Source organism: Carcharodon carcharias, chromosome 4 (assembly GCF_017639515.1).
Source record: "Carcharodon carcharias isolate sCarCar2 chromosome 4, sCarCar2.pri, whole genome shotgun sequence".
NCBI classification, from domain to species: Eukaryota; Metazoa; Chordata; class Chondrichthyes; order Lamniformes; family Lamnidae; genus Carcharodon; species Carcharodon carcharias.
This window is the reverse complement of record NC_054470.1, coordinates 110723357-110741541: the sequence shown is the minus strand read 5'-3', so window position 1 is coordinate 110741541 and position 18185 is coordinate 110723357. Positions and strand designations below refer to the sequence as shown.

The following is an 18185-nucleotide window of genomic DNA, read 5'->3' as shown; positions in this document are numbered from 1 at the left end:
AGCTAGAGATAGTGCAAAATCTACTAGGGTTGGGACTCTTCATCACTGCCAAAGTACATATGTTGACATTGGGAGAGAGTTGGCTCAAGCTACAATGCTCTCACTCTTTGTTTTAAAGGCTTCCACTACCTGTCTAGCTTCACACAGGGACTTTTTCAGTAAAATACCATGAACCATTTGGAAATATACAGCAGCATGAGTCAGTGCCCTCAGGAAATGGGAGGAGAAAATTCAATGCAAGTCAAACGGATCAAAGTTCATCCATTTAATTATAGACGGCGATGGACAATCTTTTTATAATTCCCACATGCTCCTAACACACTGTTAACAGGGAATTCTGAGATGCACAGCAGAAACCAGTAAATCTCCAAATAAAGGGCAGCTCCCGTCGCACAGGACACCCTCAAAGTTGGAACGGGAGAAGAGAAGATAAATAAATGGAGGGAGAGACTATTGCGGGGACCAGCCAGGTCAGTAGGAGCAATGGTGGGCGCCCAGGAGTGGAATGAATGCTCAGGCTCTCTCGGAATGATGGAGGGAGAACAAACAAGGGAGGAACGGAAAACAATGGAAACAAATGAATCTTGAGTTTGTCATTGGTTTCAGAGGCAGATAAGCAGCAGTGCCTCAAGTACTTGGCCCTTGGGAGACGGTGCAGTGAAGATTTTGCGGATTGTTGGGACTGAAACTATGTTGTTGCTGTTCCAAAGTACAAAACAAAGTTTTCACTTTTAAGGACTGCAACTTAAGCAGAAACAATATCTGATTTGCATGTGGAATGTTTATGATGTAACTGAAAAGGGGTGCCAAAGGACATTTTGTTTATTTCACTTTGATTATGTCTATTCCATCCGACATCCACACCCTACAAAACTGCTGGTTCAAAGTCAAGTTCACCCTTCATGTCAGGATGATCCTGGGTCATGTGCGAAACCCAAACCTTGGATCAAGTATCTTTGTCAGTTTACTAAAAAGCCCAGATGAAGGGTAAGCCCCTCAGTGCAGGACATTGCCAAAGTTGGAAAGAGGACAAGAAAAAGTAGATAAATGAACAAATAGTGGCTCGTTGAGGCTAAGCTTTGAACCCATGAAGATCAAAAGGGGAAAAAAAGACAGAGAAGTTGCACAGTCTGGAGATTCTGGGAAAGAGTGAATGTTGCCTGGACTGGAGAATTTTAATTCTGAGGAATGTTTGGATAGGCAAGGGTTGTTTTCTTTGGGACAGTGGAGGCTGAGAGTGGAGGATTCCAAGGCTGAGACCAAATTAAAGTGTATAAAATTCTGGGGGTTCTATTTAGAGTGGACAGGGAAAACTTATTCTCTTTGGTTGAGGGGTCCATAACAAGATGGGGGGGTATAGATTTAACTTAAGAGGTTGGAGGTTTAGAGGAGATTCAAAGGGAAATCGTTTCATTCAGAGGGTGATCAGGATCTGGAACTCACTTCCTGACAGGGTGGTAGAGGCAGAAACTCTCATAATGTTTAAAAAGTACTTGGTGATGCATTTGAAATACTGCAACCTACAAGGCTATGGACCAAGAGCTGGAAAGTGGGATGAAGGTGGCTGGCTACTTGTTGGCTAGCATGGACACTATGGGCTGAATGGCCACTCTCCGTGCTGTAAATTCCTTTTATTTCAATGAATGGTTTAAGAGGCAGCATAAGAATTCTTGAACCTTAAATTCTTGAGTAGCAAGGGACTTCTTAATGCAAATTTGAATACAGAGCAAAGATCTATTCCCTCTATCGTGTTCATCCACTGCCAGAAGTCATAGATTAAAATCATTGGCAAAAGATCTAGAGAGGAGATGCAGAAATTTTTTTCCACTCGTGAGTTCTCAGGATCTGGAACACTCAGCCTGAAAAGGTGGTGGAGGCCGATTCTATAAACAATTTCAGTAGGGAATTGAACTTGAGGATGAGGGACTTACAGGATAATGGACAATAGGTTGGGTTGTGTGACTTAGCACAGCTGCTCATTCAAAGAGCCAACACAAACATGACTGGATGAATGACCTCCTTCTGCACTCATAAGTTTTTATAATTCTATGAATATTAACATATTTAGCCAGGAAGCCACTTCATGGCATCACCATCTCTGTAATCCCCAGCCCTACAACTAGATTCAGATTGTCCAAATTCTTCCCAAACAAACCTCTAAGCCTGCAGACAGGGAAGAGCTTTATCCTGTCAGATTTGAACTTCGAGGTGGATGGTGTCTATAGCCCATTGTGCAACTAAATATTGCTCCCCCAAACCACAGCCCTCACCACCCCCTCACTCTCTCAGAATGGCATTTTATATAAGACAACCAGTCCTTTAGCCCCTCTGAATGGCCAACTAACACCACCTGTTGCACACAATCTACCATAACCTGTTTAAAGTGACTGCCAGTACAGACTCCCATTATCAAGCGATTGGAGGGCAGTGAGATTGCTTCATACATTTTACTGTTTGATGAGCAGTTGACCATTAAAAGTTTGGGATTCTTAATTGTGATTACCCTTTAAGGAAGATAGTATTGTGCTTATTCATACTTTAGACATCAAGAGGGAGCTCCACTCTATTTATTAAAGTCATACAGAAACTCTTTTACATTGCCAGGTGAGGAGCATGTGGAGCTAAGCGAAGATCTATTTGTGCCAGCTATTCAATCCCTTCTAATGATTTTTCCAACTGCTGGCACACAGGGTTAAATCAATCAGTTACAGTTGAAAAAATAGTTTAAAAAAGTAATTCTTCAGAATGCTGGAGTTAAGGGATGCAGTATGTAGGCTCACTTATTCCACTTGCCTGGATGGGTGCAGCTCCAACAACACTCAAGAAGCTCCACACCATCCAGGACAAAGCAGCCCGCTTGATAGGCACCACATCTGCAACATTCAACATCCACCAATGACGCACGGTGGCAGCAGTGTGTACCATCTACAAGATGCACTACAGCAACTCACCAAGGCTCCTTTGACAGCACCTTCCAACCTTCCAGACCCACAACCTCTACCACCTAGAAGGACAAGGGCAGCAGACGCATGGAAACTTTACCACCTGGAAGTTCCTCTCCAGGTCACACACCATCCTGACTTGGAAATATATCACCGTTCCTTCGCTGTCGCTGGGTCAAAATCCTGGAACTCCCTCCCTGACAGCACTGTTGATGTACTGACACTATGTGAACTGCAGTGATTCAAGAAGGCAGCTCACCACCACCTTCTCAAGGGCAATTAGGGATGGCAAGAAATTCTGGCCTGGCCAGTGATGCCCACATCCCATGAAAGAATAAAAATAAAAAAACATGCAAGTGTCTGCCTACCCATGACTCAGTCTTGGGTTCCATATGATTAGGAATATTTAGCAATCGGACTAGGAAACCTGATAATGTGGCTGAGAATGACATTTGCAACAGCGCCATGTAGGCCCTTAAAATATAGTTGCATTTCCCACAACAAAATAATTAGCCAAAGAATGAAGGGTTGATATTCCCATTCAGACGTTTAGTGAGATCCTGTGACATTACACTAACCACTGTTTTAATGAAAGAATCAGTGAGCTGGATTTTACTACCGCAAATCAGTTGGGCCACACCATCCACCCCCTCAACCCCCCCACCCCCACTCAAACATAAAATACGCCATGATGATGTCACGTCAGAAATACACATCATCATGCCAGTCTCCGACATCATGAAAGGTGAGCAGGCACTTAAATCGGAAGCTTGCCCGCCATTTTTAAATAAACAATTAGCAAGCTATTGAGCTTGTTAAAAAGCCAATTGTGTGGGGGGGTTTTTTGTTGCTCACTGCATTTTTTGGGCATTGGACGGAATAAAGTTTGGGAGTGTTTTACGTCAGGCATGCCGAGGTGGCACAAGGGTGGAAAAAAAGGCCCACCACCAGGACCGTGGCTGAATGTAGAAGATTCTGCTGGTGAAGTTGGAGGTGTCTGTATGTTTTTGGGTTAATTTTTTGACTTCTTTGAGCCGTCAATAAAAAAATAAAGATAGATTGAGAGAACAGGGGGCCCTTTAAATTTCTAGATATGATCAACTTCCTGTTCGTGGCATAACCCTTCTGAGGTCACATGACGTCCTGGCCTAGATTCCCAATTGGCCGCCTTCCAGCTGGACAGCCACTGATTGGCTGTCCGACGCTTGCTTCAATGGCAGGGGCGGGAGCAAGCAGACCACTCGCTTTCTGCTCCACCTTCCTCATCCCATTGAGAAACATTAAAATCCAGCCCAATGTTTCCACTAAAGTAGACAGGGGAATGACATATGAAAGTAAGAACTAAAAATATCCCAAATACAGCTGTAAGCGGTTTGAGTTTACTAAAGGGTGGCAGCTGTGGCTCACTGGGCAGCACTCTCACGTCTATGTCAGAACTTTGTGGGTCCAAGTCCCACTCTAGAGACTTGAGCACAAAAATCAAGACTCCCAGTGCAGTATTGAGGGAGTGCTGCACTGTCAGAGGTGCTGTCTTTCCGATGAAACATTAAACCAAGGACCTGTCTGCCCTCTCAGGTGGATGTTAAAGATTCCATACCACTGTTCCAACAAAGAGCAGGGGAATGTGTCCTGGTCAATATTTATCCCTCAACCAACATCAAAAAAACAATAAAAGCAAAATATTGCAGATGCTGGAGATCTAAAATAAAATAGAAAGTGCTGGAAAAACTCGGAGGGTCTGGTAGCATCTGTGGAGGGAGAAACAGAGTTAACATTTTAAGTCCAACATGTCTTTTACACCAATGCTCTAAAGAAGTGTCACATTGGACATGAAACATTAACTCTGTTTCTCTCTCCACAGATGTTGCCCGATGTGCTGAGTTTTACCAGCATTTTCTGTTTTATATATAAAAAAACACATTATCAGTTCATTATCACATTGTTGTTTGAGGAGCTTGCTATGCACAAATTGGCTGCTGTGTTTCCTATGTTACAAAAGTAGCTATCCTTCAAAAGTACTGCAGGGCATCCTGAAGTTGTGAAAGGTGCTATATAAATGCAAGTTCTTTCTTTCATAAAGACAAAAAAGTAATAAAATTAAGCACTCTCCAGAATAATGAGGTGGTAAAAGTCATTGCTTGAGTGACAGATTTTTTAATGCTAGTGGTATTCTCTATGTCTCTCTTGTTTCTTCCTAGTCCCTGCCAGAATTGTGAAGGCTCCTACATCGCAGAACGTCAGCTTTGGTGCTGAGGTGAATCTACAATGCAAAGCCACAGGCTTCCCTATTCCCACAATCAAGTGGTTGGAGAACGGAAAAGCTGTGAGTGTGTTTCATACATTTTTCGATTAGACAACAGTGAAATTGGGAGACAGTGGCATACTGATAAAGTCACCGGACTAGTAATCGCAGAGCCCCGGGCTAATGCTCTGGGGGCACGGGTTCAAATCCCACCATGGCAGCAAATGGAATTTAAGTTCAATTAATAAAATCTGGAATTGAAAGCTAGTCTTAGTAATGGTGATTGTGAAACTATCAATTGTCATAAAGACCCATCTGGTTCACTAATGTCCTTTAGGGAAGGAAATCTGCTGTCCTTACCCACTGTAGCCTACATGTCAAAGTGGTCGACTCTTAACTGCTCCAAAGAGCAATTACAGATGGGTAACAACTGTCGGCCTTGCAAACGATGCCCATGTCCAAAAGAATGCTTGTGCTTCTCAATTGCATTAACCCGTTAAGGAAGCCAGCGTTCCTGCATCAGGCAGAGAATGAGAACAAGGTAGCACTTTACAGAATGTCTTGGATGTAACAGTTGTTTTAACATTATGCATTGTCACTGAGGTTTTTGCAGTGGGGAATTATATAGGAAGGTGGATACAGATATAACAGCAGCTTTCAAAAGGGGATTGGATAGATACTTGATAGAAAAAAAATTGTATGAATATGGGGAAAGAGCAAGGGAATGGGAGTAACTGGGATTGCACTTTGAAAGAACTGGCTCAGACCTGATGGGTCAAATCGCTTCTTCCTGTCTTGTACCTTTGTGTGATTCTATATCTGGTTTTTGAGTGGAGGTCTTTTGGTGTATGGGGAAGCATCCCTGCCTCTGAGCCAGAAGCTCTGGGCTCGAGTCTCTCTACAGGACCTGATGGCGGAGGAAGGTGTGTTCATAACGCGGCAAATCTCTCCAACACATGCCAATGGCAGGCGGTAAGAGCGGCAGAGATTCCTGGTCAGCCATGTGATTGAAGGTGTTGAAGTCTCTACCATCACTATGCACAGCTCTAAACTACAACATGAGTGTAAAAGTGCAGATCACCACAGCAACTCGCACTCCCTGAGTGAACAGCAACAGACTAACACCACCACCATCATATCTAGTTTTAAAGTTTGCAACATTAGTCAATCCCCCATGATGTTACATACACAGGCAAGAGAGGGGCAATTTTCAACTGCTAGTGTAAAACAAATGGATGTCAATTCAAAAATTCGGGTGGGTCTGGCCTAGGGGAGAGACATGGGATGTAGGCAGGGTCAGGGGAAAACCATAGTATCCTCATTAATTCCCAGGCCCCACTAGGAGTGATCCACTGAACCTCACTAGGAAGTTGAAATCTTCTCCCCCATCCCCAATCCGTGAGTAATTGCTGAGCCGCTGCCCCGCCCAACCACTTAACTGAGCATAGAGGAATTGCTCCTTCAGTACCAGGTAATGGCCTTTCCTCTGGCCCCTATCCTTCTCCCGCTTGCTCACTCTATCCTAGGCAGCTTTTTAAAAAAAATTCAGCGATGGTCAGCATCGCTGGCTGGCAGGACCGGGCCCATCCTGGATTGCCCTCGAGAGGGTGGTGTGCAGGGTCGCAATGGGGCTTATCCAGTTGAAGCCTGGGAGTTTAAATCTTCCTGGGGTCTCACACAGATCCTCCCGGAGTTAAATTTCAGGCCGGTGGTAAACAGCAATTTGAAAAGCAGAGAAGGAGGGCCGGATTCTGGCTACCAAGATGGATAGTTCAAGTCAAGGAATCTTCTCAGTTGATGAATCCCGCCTTGGTAAAAGTACCCTGGAACATGCAATTTTAGCTTGATTTACAAATTTTACTATCAATCTCAGATTTAAAATTAATAATAGACCCAACCATTTGTGAAAAAGATTTCCAAACTTCTACCATCCTTTATTTCCTACATTACAACACTTTGAAACTACTTCATTGGCTAAAAAGTGCTTTGAGATGCCTAAAGATCACATAAAGCACTATATAGTAAATCTTTCCTTTTCCTTTTGTTTGTATAAGTGTTTCCTAATTTCACTCCTGAAAAGTCTGGCTTTAGTTCTCAGTCCTTCTCAACCAGTGGAAATACTTTCTCTCTGTTACTGCAACCAGCCCCACCCACCGTCCACAAACCCCAATCAGTTCCACTTAATATCTTGAAAAATTTGTTCAAATAACTCCTTAAACTTCTGAATTCCAGGGAATACAATCCTAGTTTGTGCAATCTCTCCTTGTAATTTAACCTTTGCAGTCCAGATATCGTTCTGGTATATCAACACTCCTCTCCTTCCATGGGCATGTTTAACATAATTAACCTTCCATGCTGTTATATTTGATACATTGACAACTTTGGACATTCTCTTCCCTTTCTCTGGTGTCTTTGTGTTGATGATTCTTTCTGTTTCCTTCTCTTCTGTCTTTCTACTGTTCTCTCCCCCTAATGCTTCTTCTTGCTTCCCTCTCCGTCGATTCCTTCTGTGAACACAGAAGCCACCAACTCCATTGGGTTGGGAGTTGTATGGGAAGAAAATGGCCTTCCCATTCACTCCCTCAATCACTTGTACTTGCACTTTTATGTCCCATGACCTTTCACCTTCACTGACCCCTCCTACTGTGAAGTTCTTAGGACAGAAGCAGTTATATATTCAGCCCGAGACATTTAGAATTAGAACTGCATGAACTGTTAAACATGGATCCATTATTACCTCTTGCTAACACACTCCATCTGCTGGTACATGTGTGTATGATAGCTTCAAGTGGACAAATGCACATTGCAATTTTCAATACACTACACCAACCAACCCTTCACATCCATCACCTCTTTCTCCAAATCTTCCCCTTTGAACAATCCCATATCCTCCTTCTCTTCCATGCTCCACTGTTGCTCAGTCATTCTTAACCTTCCATCTATTCCTCAGAGTCCCACTCACTTCTCCCCAAGGGTTAGTACCAAGAGACTGAAATAAGATTCCCCCTCTTTCCTTTATCCGTTTCCCTCAAAGGGGCTTTGCTAACTTTCAAAAATCTGCCAGTTTATTTTTTTAAGAAATGAATAAAACAGAATGAAGGAAGAATAAAAATGAACAATTACCTTTCTGTCCAGTTAGCTCTTTCTTACTTGCTCTTTCTAACTGTCTGGTGCTGTTAGTACTTAGAATGTCCCAGGAGCATGTGATTAATGTCGATCTCAGCAGAGGTGGAGATAATTCTCTCACTCTCCCTGTTTAAAACATTTCTAAAGTCCTAAATCACAAAATGAAAGCTACAATGAATATTCAGAACCCTGGCATTTTCACTCTCAGTCACACTCCTTCTCATTAAGAAAAAAATCACCTCGTAAATTTTACCTCAGTTAAGTTTTTCTAAATCTCTTGTCTTGTTTTCCAGGGAATGGCTCCATCAGTAAGTTTCAAGTAGTTTTTAAACACTTCTGCATCCAGCTTCTCAACCTAGTATTTTTTGGGGCAAAATGTGTTGTATAAATCTGGTTTTTCCTTTGTGTTTTCTCCAGGTCCCCAGGGTCTTGATGGAGAATCGCATTAAGGGGGAGTTGATGGAGTCTAGACTGCGCGTGCATGTTACCAGGCCTTCACTTTTCACCTGTTTGACCACAAACAAGCACAATGAGAGAAGTACAACAGCAAAAGCCACTGCTACACTTGACATCATTGGTAAGTCGGCAATGCTATTAAAATAGGAATACGTGTCTCCCTGTTTTGTTTTAACTATTTTCCCAAGTGGAGTATGTTGATGAGCATTATGACTAGGCTCTCCATACTAGGACACTCATGTGCTGTGTGGACATGTTGGTAAATTAAAAACACACTCTCTGTCAGTTTTCATCCACCCGAGAGAGCAAATCTGACAACATAGCCATGCCTGGTATGTCCTACTGATGCTGAGCGTCCATGACAGCAGCCTGCATTTGTAAATCAGCCCTTAGCGCACAGCCCTTTAATAGGGAAATCCATTAAAGAATGAACAACAGGATATGCCAACAGCCTTGAGCATACAGTCGAGTGCTGGGCCGAGCCAGAGAGTTGGATGCTGGCCCGGAGCAGGGAGTCAAATACTGCCAATCTTGTCTGAATTTGGGTGGCATGACTGGAAAGATTTTTGGACAATGTGGGAAGTGAGGCTTACCACTGTCCCCTATTGAGACCACAGTGGACAATTCCAAACAGCCTACCACATATAAATAACAGCTGGCGAGGGCAGACTGTTATATACGTTGGCTGGGCGTGAGTAGAGGCTCTGTGCCTTTTTCCTTCCTGTCTTCCCGCTTACCATCATTTTGGAGGTGCTCCCTCCCCAACACCACTGGGGCTTTTAGTCTCTGAAGCAACTTTGACCTCCCTCTCTTCAGTGGGAATCCCAGCAGGAACCCATTGTATGTACAGCATGAGGTTTGACCCAGCTCCCTGCCTGAACTCGACAACTGGCTGGAGACCCCTGGTACAGGTACTATCCAACACTGCTGGGAGGGTGAAGGGGGAGAACAGGTGCCATCTGAAAAGCAGTGTAAGCACAGGCCTGTGAAGAGATTGTCAGAGAACCTTATTGACATTTAACAATGGAAAAATCCTGAAGAAGGGCAATATATAGGCTGCATACAGTAAGAGCACAGATCCCTGCCTGAATGGAGATGGTGGGGTAATTATACCCCACCCATCATGTCTGAAGACTGCATGGCTGTAAGCCCCTGCAATTGATTTTACACACGTCATTTCTATTATGCGACTATCCTCCATCACTGTACTGAAGGCATAATGCTGCTTTTAGCATGTGACTTGTGTTGTTGCTGTTTGGGTCATGAGTCAGAGACTCAGTTTGCTGTAGTTTGGTCATGAGTCAGAGACTCAGGGTAGAATTATGTCCCCATCCAGGGAGTTGTATGGGGGTAGAGGTGGGCGCGGACCCGATTGGCATCCACGATCGGGTCTGTGCCACCATTTTAGGTGGGCGAGCCAATTTAGGCATGGCCAGCATGACACACACCCGATAGTGCTGTGCACTCCCTGTGCGGGCAATGGAGGGGTTTCTCTGAGTTGGGAGTGCGCTCTTTCATGCATGTGCGCAAAAGAACCCAGGAATCTCCCTGAGGCATTAGTTTTAGTTTTTAACAGTTCGATAAAGTGTTGAAAAAATTTTTATGACATGTCCCCTCATGTGAAACAGTCACCTGATCTGGGACATGTGCATTAATTTCAATAAAAAATTTTGAAAACATTTAAAATCATTCATGAAACCTCATCCTGCCCGTGGATGAGGTTCCATGAAAAATGCGAAGGCTGCCTGGGCTCTTTGCCTGCCCGACAACCTTAAGGTTGGACGGGCAGCTCCATTAATTATTTTAATTGTTAGTTAAATGGCCTGAATAGGCCTTTAACAGTTCAGTGGGCGTGCAGCTGGATAAACTGCATGGCCGCCGAACTGAAAATCTATATGACACGCGGTGACATGGGGACGCATGCCCAACATCGCCCCACGTAATTTTATGCCTTGGCGACTGGGCCCCACACCCGCTCACTGAACCGAAGATCCTCCCCTCAGTTTACTGTAGTTTGGGTTGTGAGTCAGAGACGCAGTTTACTGTAGATTGATCATGAGTCAGAGACTCAGTTTACTGTAGTTTGATCGTGACTCAGAGACTCAGTTTACTCAAGTTTGGGTCGTGAGTCAGAGACTCAGTTTACTGTAGTTTGGTCATGAGTCAGAGATTCAGTTTACTGTAGTCTGGGTCGTGAGTCAGAGACTCTGCTGTAGTTTGGGTTGTGAGTCAGAGACTCAGTTTGTTGTAGTTTAGGTCGTGAGTCAGAGACTCAGTTTACTGTAGTTTAGGTCGTGAGTCAGAGACTCGGTTTACTGTAGTTTAGGTCGTGAGTCAGAGACTCAGTTTACTGTAGTTTGATCATGAGTCAGAGACTCAGTTTACTGTAGTTTGGTCATGAGTCAGAGACTCAGTTTACTGTAGTCTGGGTCGTGAGTCAGAGACTCTGCTGTAGTTTGGGTTGTGAGTCAGAGACTCAGTTTGTTGTAGTTTAGGTCGTGAGTCAGAGACTCAGTTTACTATAGTTTAGGTCGTGAGTCAGAGACTCAGTTTACTGTAGTTTGATCATGAGTCAGAGACTCAGTTTGCTGTAGTTTGATCGTGAGTCAGAGACTCAGTTTACTGTAGTTTAGGTCGTGAGTCAGAGACTCAGTTTACTGTAGTTTAGGTCGTGAGTCAGAGACTCAGTTTACTGTAGTTTGATCGTGAGTCAGAGACTCAGTTTACTGTAGTTTGATCATGAGTCAGAGACTCAGTATACTATAGTTTGGGTCGTGAGTCAGAGGCTCAGTTTGCTCTAAGTTGGGTCATGAGTCAGAGACATCTGGCTCCTCCCCCACCTCCACTGATTGGCTGACACAGTCAATATTCACTCTGAAAATAATACTAGCCTTTATAAATAATGGGGAGAGGCCGAGAAAACATTGTTTGTGTCCTTAGCTGAGAGGATGGAATGAAGTATTACAGCTGGTAAAAATTATCTCTAAATTGAGCATGGCCAATGTCAGTCTTTTTTCCATTGTGTTGGCAGCCTCATTAACCTTACCTCATATTTGGCACTAATTCATGCTAATGGCTGTTAATTCATCACCTTTCCTCGGAGACAGACTAAGGATGAGTGTTTATAAAGGAAAACTTACACTGATACAGAGTGCTTTCCTGAGAATCAGATTTTAACCATACTGGGCCTGACTAAGCATGAGATTTGCATCCAAATTATGAATCTACATTACATTGTACTAAACAGAATTTACAGCACAGAAACAGGCTATTCGGTCCACTCTGGCTTTCACGCTCCACAAGAGTCTTCATCCATCCCTCTTCATCTCACCCTATCAGCATATCCTTCTATTCCTTACTCCTTCATGTGTTTATGCAGCTTCCCCTTAAATGCATCTATACTATTCACCTCAACCACTCCCTGTGGTAGTGAGTTCCACATTCTCACCACTCTCTGGGTAAAGAAGTTTCTCCTGAATTCCCGATTGGATTTATTAGTGACTGTCTTATACTTATAACCCCATGTTCCACAAGTGGAAAAATCTTCCCAATGTTTACCCTATCAACTCCACTCAGTCTTAAATATTTCTTTCGGGCCACCCCCATATTGTTCAAACTTTCCTCATGTCTTTTAACATGGCCAATGTTTGAGGCCTGATTCCTGCTCCAAAAAAAATTTGCGGAAAAGTCGCTTTTTAAAAGTCCCTGAACATAAGGGTGGTAAATTTATTTAGTCAAACTTAATGTCAGTTTAAATTCTCAATGAAAAAGATCTTCAATCATCATAGGAGCTTAAGTTAGCTATGCTGGTTATAACCTCAGTCTTAAGATAAAATTTCCCCTCTCCCAGGAGTATTCAAGCTAAACAAAGAAGATTCAAGATAAAACATACACTTTACAGGTATATTATAACAGAAATGTCTCTCCCAGAACCTAAAATTCACTGTTATAGAATCCTAGAAGGGTTAGGATCTTGAGGCTTACAGCATGAGTCTACACATTTTTATAATGGTTACGTAATAATACTTTTGGATTGAATTCTAATAATGCTTTGAATATTATAGAGTGCAAATGCAAGATAAACTAATTCATCTATGTATAAATACAAGGTACAAATTTACTTAAAAGTAAATACAAACTTCAAATCCACTTGGAAAATAAAAGTAGGATATCCAAACAAGTAACAACTAGCTTTTTATACTCACAATCAAAAGTATAATGTGTAGTTTTCTGCTATCTTTGTCTCAGTTTGAGAGGAAATCTATAAGGTCTCAACTCTTACAACTACGAAGGTCTGACTGCATTGCAGGTCTCACAGGTCTAACTAACTTGTTTACCCAAGTTTCTAATTTAAAGAAAATCTTTTGCCTTTGAATGACATAACTATTGTCTGTTTTACTATTAGATCTCTTTATCTGGGTAATTCTTGTGAAAAAAGAAAATACATGTCTTTCTGAAACAGCTGCAATTTTATCAGCTTAAGCATGGTTCCCTGTGTCTCTGTGTATGTGTTGAATTAATGTTGTATTCTCTGCCTTTTTGCAAAGGATTTTTAGCTGATAATTTTTAACCCTTTCATGGACTGAGTCAAATCCTTAGCAGGAGGTTACGGAGATAGGGTGGGGCCAGAATCAGAGCAGCCGCCATAGTTCTCCTGAGGGGAATCCTGCCTTTGCCACATCTTTCCCAAGAGAAACTCCAGAAGATGCCTTCAAGGATGGAGCTGACTACTTTCTTCCGGCAGCAGGATCTCCTTCATTCCTCAGAGAATCAGTCAATTTGTCTCTTTAAGTAACAGCCAGAGCTCTTAAAAGTCTGGAATCCCTTCCCATCTACAGCAAGCCTCAACATGCAGGTAGAGTCTGGGCCAGGACTTGCATTGATATAGCACCTCTCACTACCTCAGGATGTCCAAAAGCACTTTACAGCCAATGATGTATTTTTGCAGTGTGTTCACTTTTGTAACATAAGAAAATCGCATCAGCCAATTGGCGAGCTACAAGCCCCCAAAATCAACAAGATAATCTGCCATTGCTGATACTAGTTCTGGGAGGATACACCTGCTCTTGTGGACTAATGCAGTGGGATCTTCCAACTCCATTGGAGAGGGCTCGAGTTTAACAGTTTATTTGGAAATCACCATTTCTAACAGTGCAACACTCCCTCAAATACTGCATTGAAATGCTAGCCTAGATATTGAACTCAAACTTCTGGAGCAGGTCTTCAATCCACAAACATTCTGCCTCGGAGGCATAGTGCTTCCCACTGAGCCATGGCTGACACTTAACTCGGGGAATTTAAGAAAATGCTGCAAGGTTTGCCCAGAAAAATTTCACGAAGGTATTGCTTCACTGCTCCAAGGCTTCCTTTTATTTCAGCACTGAATCTGGAATATTTCTCATCGGATGTGTAACCTAACTCTAGAATTTCATTGCTCTCCATTATCACTTTCCCATCACATCCCTTGATGTATAGATTGCCAGTGAGTCTGGCCGATGGCATCAAAAGCTCTCTATCCTTCTAACAACTTGTGCAAAAATAACAAAATAGACGAGCCCAATTTATGCCCAGATGGAGCACTAACAGGGAATTTGCAGGGTGTTGCTCTTTTTTCCCCAATTAAAGGAAACAACTGGATATTTTCCTAAAACAAACCTCCAAGGTGCTTCAAGTGCTTTCATGGAAGGATTGCCAATTAGAAACTTTCTCATGTTACGAGGGCTTTACAGCACAAAAACTGGCCACTTAATACATACATATGAACATACAAACTAGGAGCAGGAGTAGGCCTTTCAGCCCCTCGAGCCTGCTCCACCATTCAATAAGATCATGGCTGATCTTATTGTGGCCTTAACACCACATTCTGCCTAACCACAATAACCTTTGGCTCCCTTGTTAGTCAAAAACTTGATCCAACTGCTCAATGCTGATGTTTGTGCTCCACACAAATCGCCTCCCACCCCTTTTCCTCTCACTCTATTATCCTTCCCTTCCTTTCTACATCATGGACTTATCTAGATTCCCCTTCAATGTGCCCTGGCTATTCACCTCAACTACTTTCTAACCACTCTCAGGGTAGTTCACTTGGCAGATACATGGGGTTTAATTTTCAGGCACCACTCGTGCCCCCACCCTGATGTCAGGAATAGAGGCAAGAGAGGGGGTGGGGTGCCCAAAAATACCGACACCAGCCAGTATGTCAGTATTGGGACTTGCTGGCCATTTTGGAGGAGGCAGGTTCAGAGCCCAGAAAGGCCTGGCATCCCCATCATGATGCGAGCAGGCAATGAGGCTCATTAGGAGCCTTGATCTAGTAAGTTTAACGGAACAACTGGGATTTTCCTGTTTGCTGTTGCGTCAGGGGACAGATCAATGACTAGAGACAGGCACTCAGCGGTAGGCCAGGGTGCCAGTCCTCTAGGCAGGCCTACAGGCTCTCCATGTCTGGCTGGAGGTGCAGCTAAAGACCACCCTGTAGAGACCACACCCCTCTGTGCACTCCCCCCCACCTCACCCCACCTTTTCAAGTTGGATGGCCTCTGATTGGTCATCCAGCTTCAAGAATCCCACCTGGTGCCCTTGATTGAACAAGGAAGCAGTCTCCATTGCCAATTAAGGCCTCACCCATGTGAAAAATCTTACCTTTAATCAGATTTTCCCCCGGGGTTTATGCCCCATAAACAAACCCAGCTCCTGTTTCCCATCTCCACAATGAAAATTCAGCCCATGATGTCTGAATGTCCTGGAGATCTGCTCTGCTTGTTGACGTGCAACAGAACAGAACTTCCTAGATTCCCATCTAAGTCACCATGGACACCACTCTAAATTGTGGGGACCAGGTCATTAAACCTTTGGAGTGAGCTACCATCACATATAAGGGCATATTGCCCATCCTAACCAGGGCCTGGATCAGACAGGCGCCATTCCACCTTGAAGCAGGAGACCTGAGAAGAGCCTCCCAAGGCACAGAGCAGAATAACCCCACCCCCGCCCCCCCACCCAAATAAAGCAGTGTAGCCCCTCTCTGACCAACTGCCCCCCACCCCCCCACCGTGTCAGTGACTCCCTCCTTCACTCTGGGTGTTGGTTCCACGGAACCTCAGAAGGCAGAAACAGGGCTGAATTTCCTGAGAAACCCCCTTAGCCACACTTCCTCCCACCTTGATGTGTGGGAGAGGGGCAATAGCTCACCCCAATGCCCAATCTAATGGGTGCCCCCCCCTTCCCCTCTGAATAGGGTTGCGGTGAATTTGACAAGGGGTGGAACAAGTTCTGTTAACCTTTCCCAACAGATTAATTTGAATATCACACAGAGTTGTGATCTAATTTGTAGTTTTATTGTAGGTTTGGGGGGACATAAAGATTACAATTTATCATATTTCACTCCGTTTTTCTACCTCCCATGCTCCCCCTCTCCTTTAGAAACATAAAAATTAAGAGCAAGAGTAGGCCATTCTGCCTTCAAGCCTGCTCCACCATTCAATATGATAATGGCTGATCCTTTATCTTTCACTCTCACTTTCTGGTTCCAGTGGGGATGAAACCAGGGCCAGATCTGAAAATCAGTCCCTTCTTCTTCTCCTTGCATTCATATCTAAAATGGCCCTGGGGCAGGAAGAACAATTCCATCTGCATAGCACCTTTAATGTAATAAACAACACTTCACAAAGTCATTTAAAACTAAACATGGCAATGAGCCACACAAGATGATATTAGGTCAGATGATCAAAAGCTTGGTCAAAGAGGCAGGCTTTGAGGAGTGTCTTAAAGGAGGAAAGCAATGTAGAGAGGCCAAGAGGTGCAGCGAGGGAAATCTGCAGCATAGGGCCTAGGCGACTGAAGGCCATTAGTGGTACATGGAGGGATTGAAATCGTGGGAGGCTCAAGAGGCTAGAATTAGAGAAGTATAGATATCTTGGAGGGTTGTGGGGCTGATGGAGCAGATTAGGGGTAGGGCGGGTGAGGCCATGGAAGTCTTGGAAAGCAAGGATGAGAAATTTAACATAAAGATGTTGCTTGACCAGAAGCCAAGGTCAGCAAGCTCAGGGGCGATGGCTGAACAGGACTTGGTGCAAATTAAGACACAGGCAGCAGAACAGTACAAGATGTTTTCAGAGTCCAAATAAAGCCACCATTAGCACAATCACACTGCACACAGGGGTTAATGTTGACAGAATTGGCACCATTCAGTGTCAATCTTATTCTTTTAACTTGGCAGGCAGATAAAATAGATGGCAGAGTTCTATGGGAGCTCATTAGAAGATTTGTTTTCCAAAGTAACCAGGTAGTAGAAAGAAGTTCTGTTGGCTCTGGCATCGATTCTGCTTATGTTAAGGGATTGTCTGTCGCCAGACATAACAAAGGTGTTTTCTTTTTCCTTCTCCGAACGTTTGATCTCAGTGCTCTGTGCTACTTCAACCCTTGCTCACAGCACCATTGCAAACACATGCTGTGAAACATATTGCCTTGGCAGCTGACAGCATTGGGCAAAGGTTTGTGGACTCGAAAGATAGAGAACCAGAGTCGATTTTGGTTTCAATTTACCAACCCCACAATGACTTTAACCAATGATATTGATGTGCTCAGGTCGAAATACTATCACCGATGCATTTTTGCTTCAACAGTCCAATGTTGTCTTAATTTTGCAGAGATTTGTATTAATTCCATTTGAAGTCACAACATGAGTATTAACTGAGTTGCTCTGGCAACGAAAATATACTTTCTGCTCTTTGTCCCACTTTTACATCAAGTCTACAGCACAGAAACAGACCATTCAGCCCAACTGGTGGATGCCAATTTTTGTGCTCGTTACAGGCCTCCTCCCATCTTACTTCATCTCATCCTATCAACATATTCTTCTATTCCTTTTTCCCTTATGTATTTATCTAGCTTCCCCTTAAAAGCATCTTTACTATTCATCTTAACCACACCCTCTGGTAGTGAGATTCAAATCCTCACCACCCTCTTGGCAAAGATGTTGTTCCTGAATTTCCGATTGGATTTATTAGTGACCATCTTATATTTATGGCCGGTAGTCTTGGGCTCCCCTCCAAGTGGAAGCACCGGGGTAGATTTAACACTCCCTCGCTGATGGGTTTGAAGGCCGGGGCATGTTAAAACCAGCGGGCAACCCGCCCTCCCAGCACTGCCGCCACGATTATACTGCTGGCAGGATGTTGGCAGACAGCCTGCCCGCCAGTGGGCTAATTGAGGCCCTCATTTAAGGGCTTCATCCCGCCATCACCAACATTTAACCAGCAGCGGGAGAGGCTCATGCCAAGCGGCAAGCCTGGCAGGATTCCCTGAGTGGGTGGGAAGGGGTGTCCCTCATTAATTGTCCCACTGAGCCTATCGGAAGGAAACCCCCCTCAAGGTGTAACCCTCTCCCCCTAGTTGCCCTCCTCCATGCCTCTCAAACC

General features: G+C 43.8%; 1 protein-coding gene across 1 annotated transcript in view; it reads left to right on the top strand.

The window, feature by feature from the left end:
• musk (muscle, skeletal, receptor tyrosine kinase) overlaps nt 1-18185 on the top strand; it is a 145952-nt gene that overhangs the window by 42942 nt on the left and 84825 nt on the right. Inside the window, exons 6-7 of the mRNA XM_041186845.1 lie at nt 5141-5265; nt 8728-8887. Of these exons, the coding sequence (XP_041042779.1) occupies nt 5141-5265; nt 8728-8887 (285 nt within the window). The remainder of the gene's footprint in view (nt 1-5140; nt 5266-8727; nt 8888-18185) is intronic.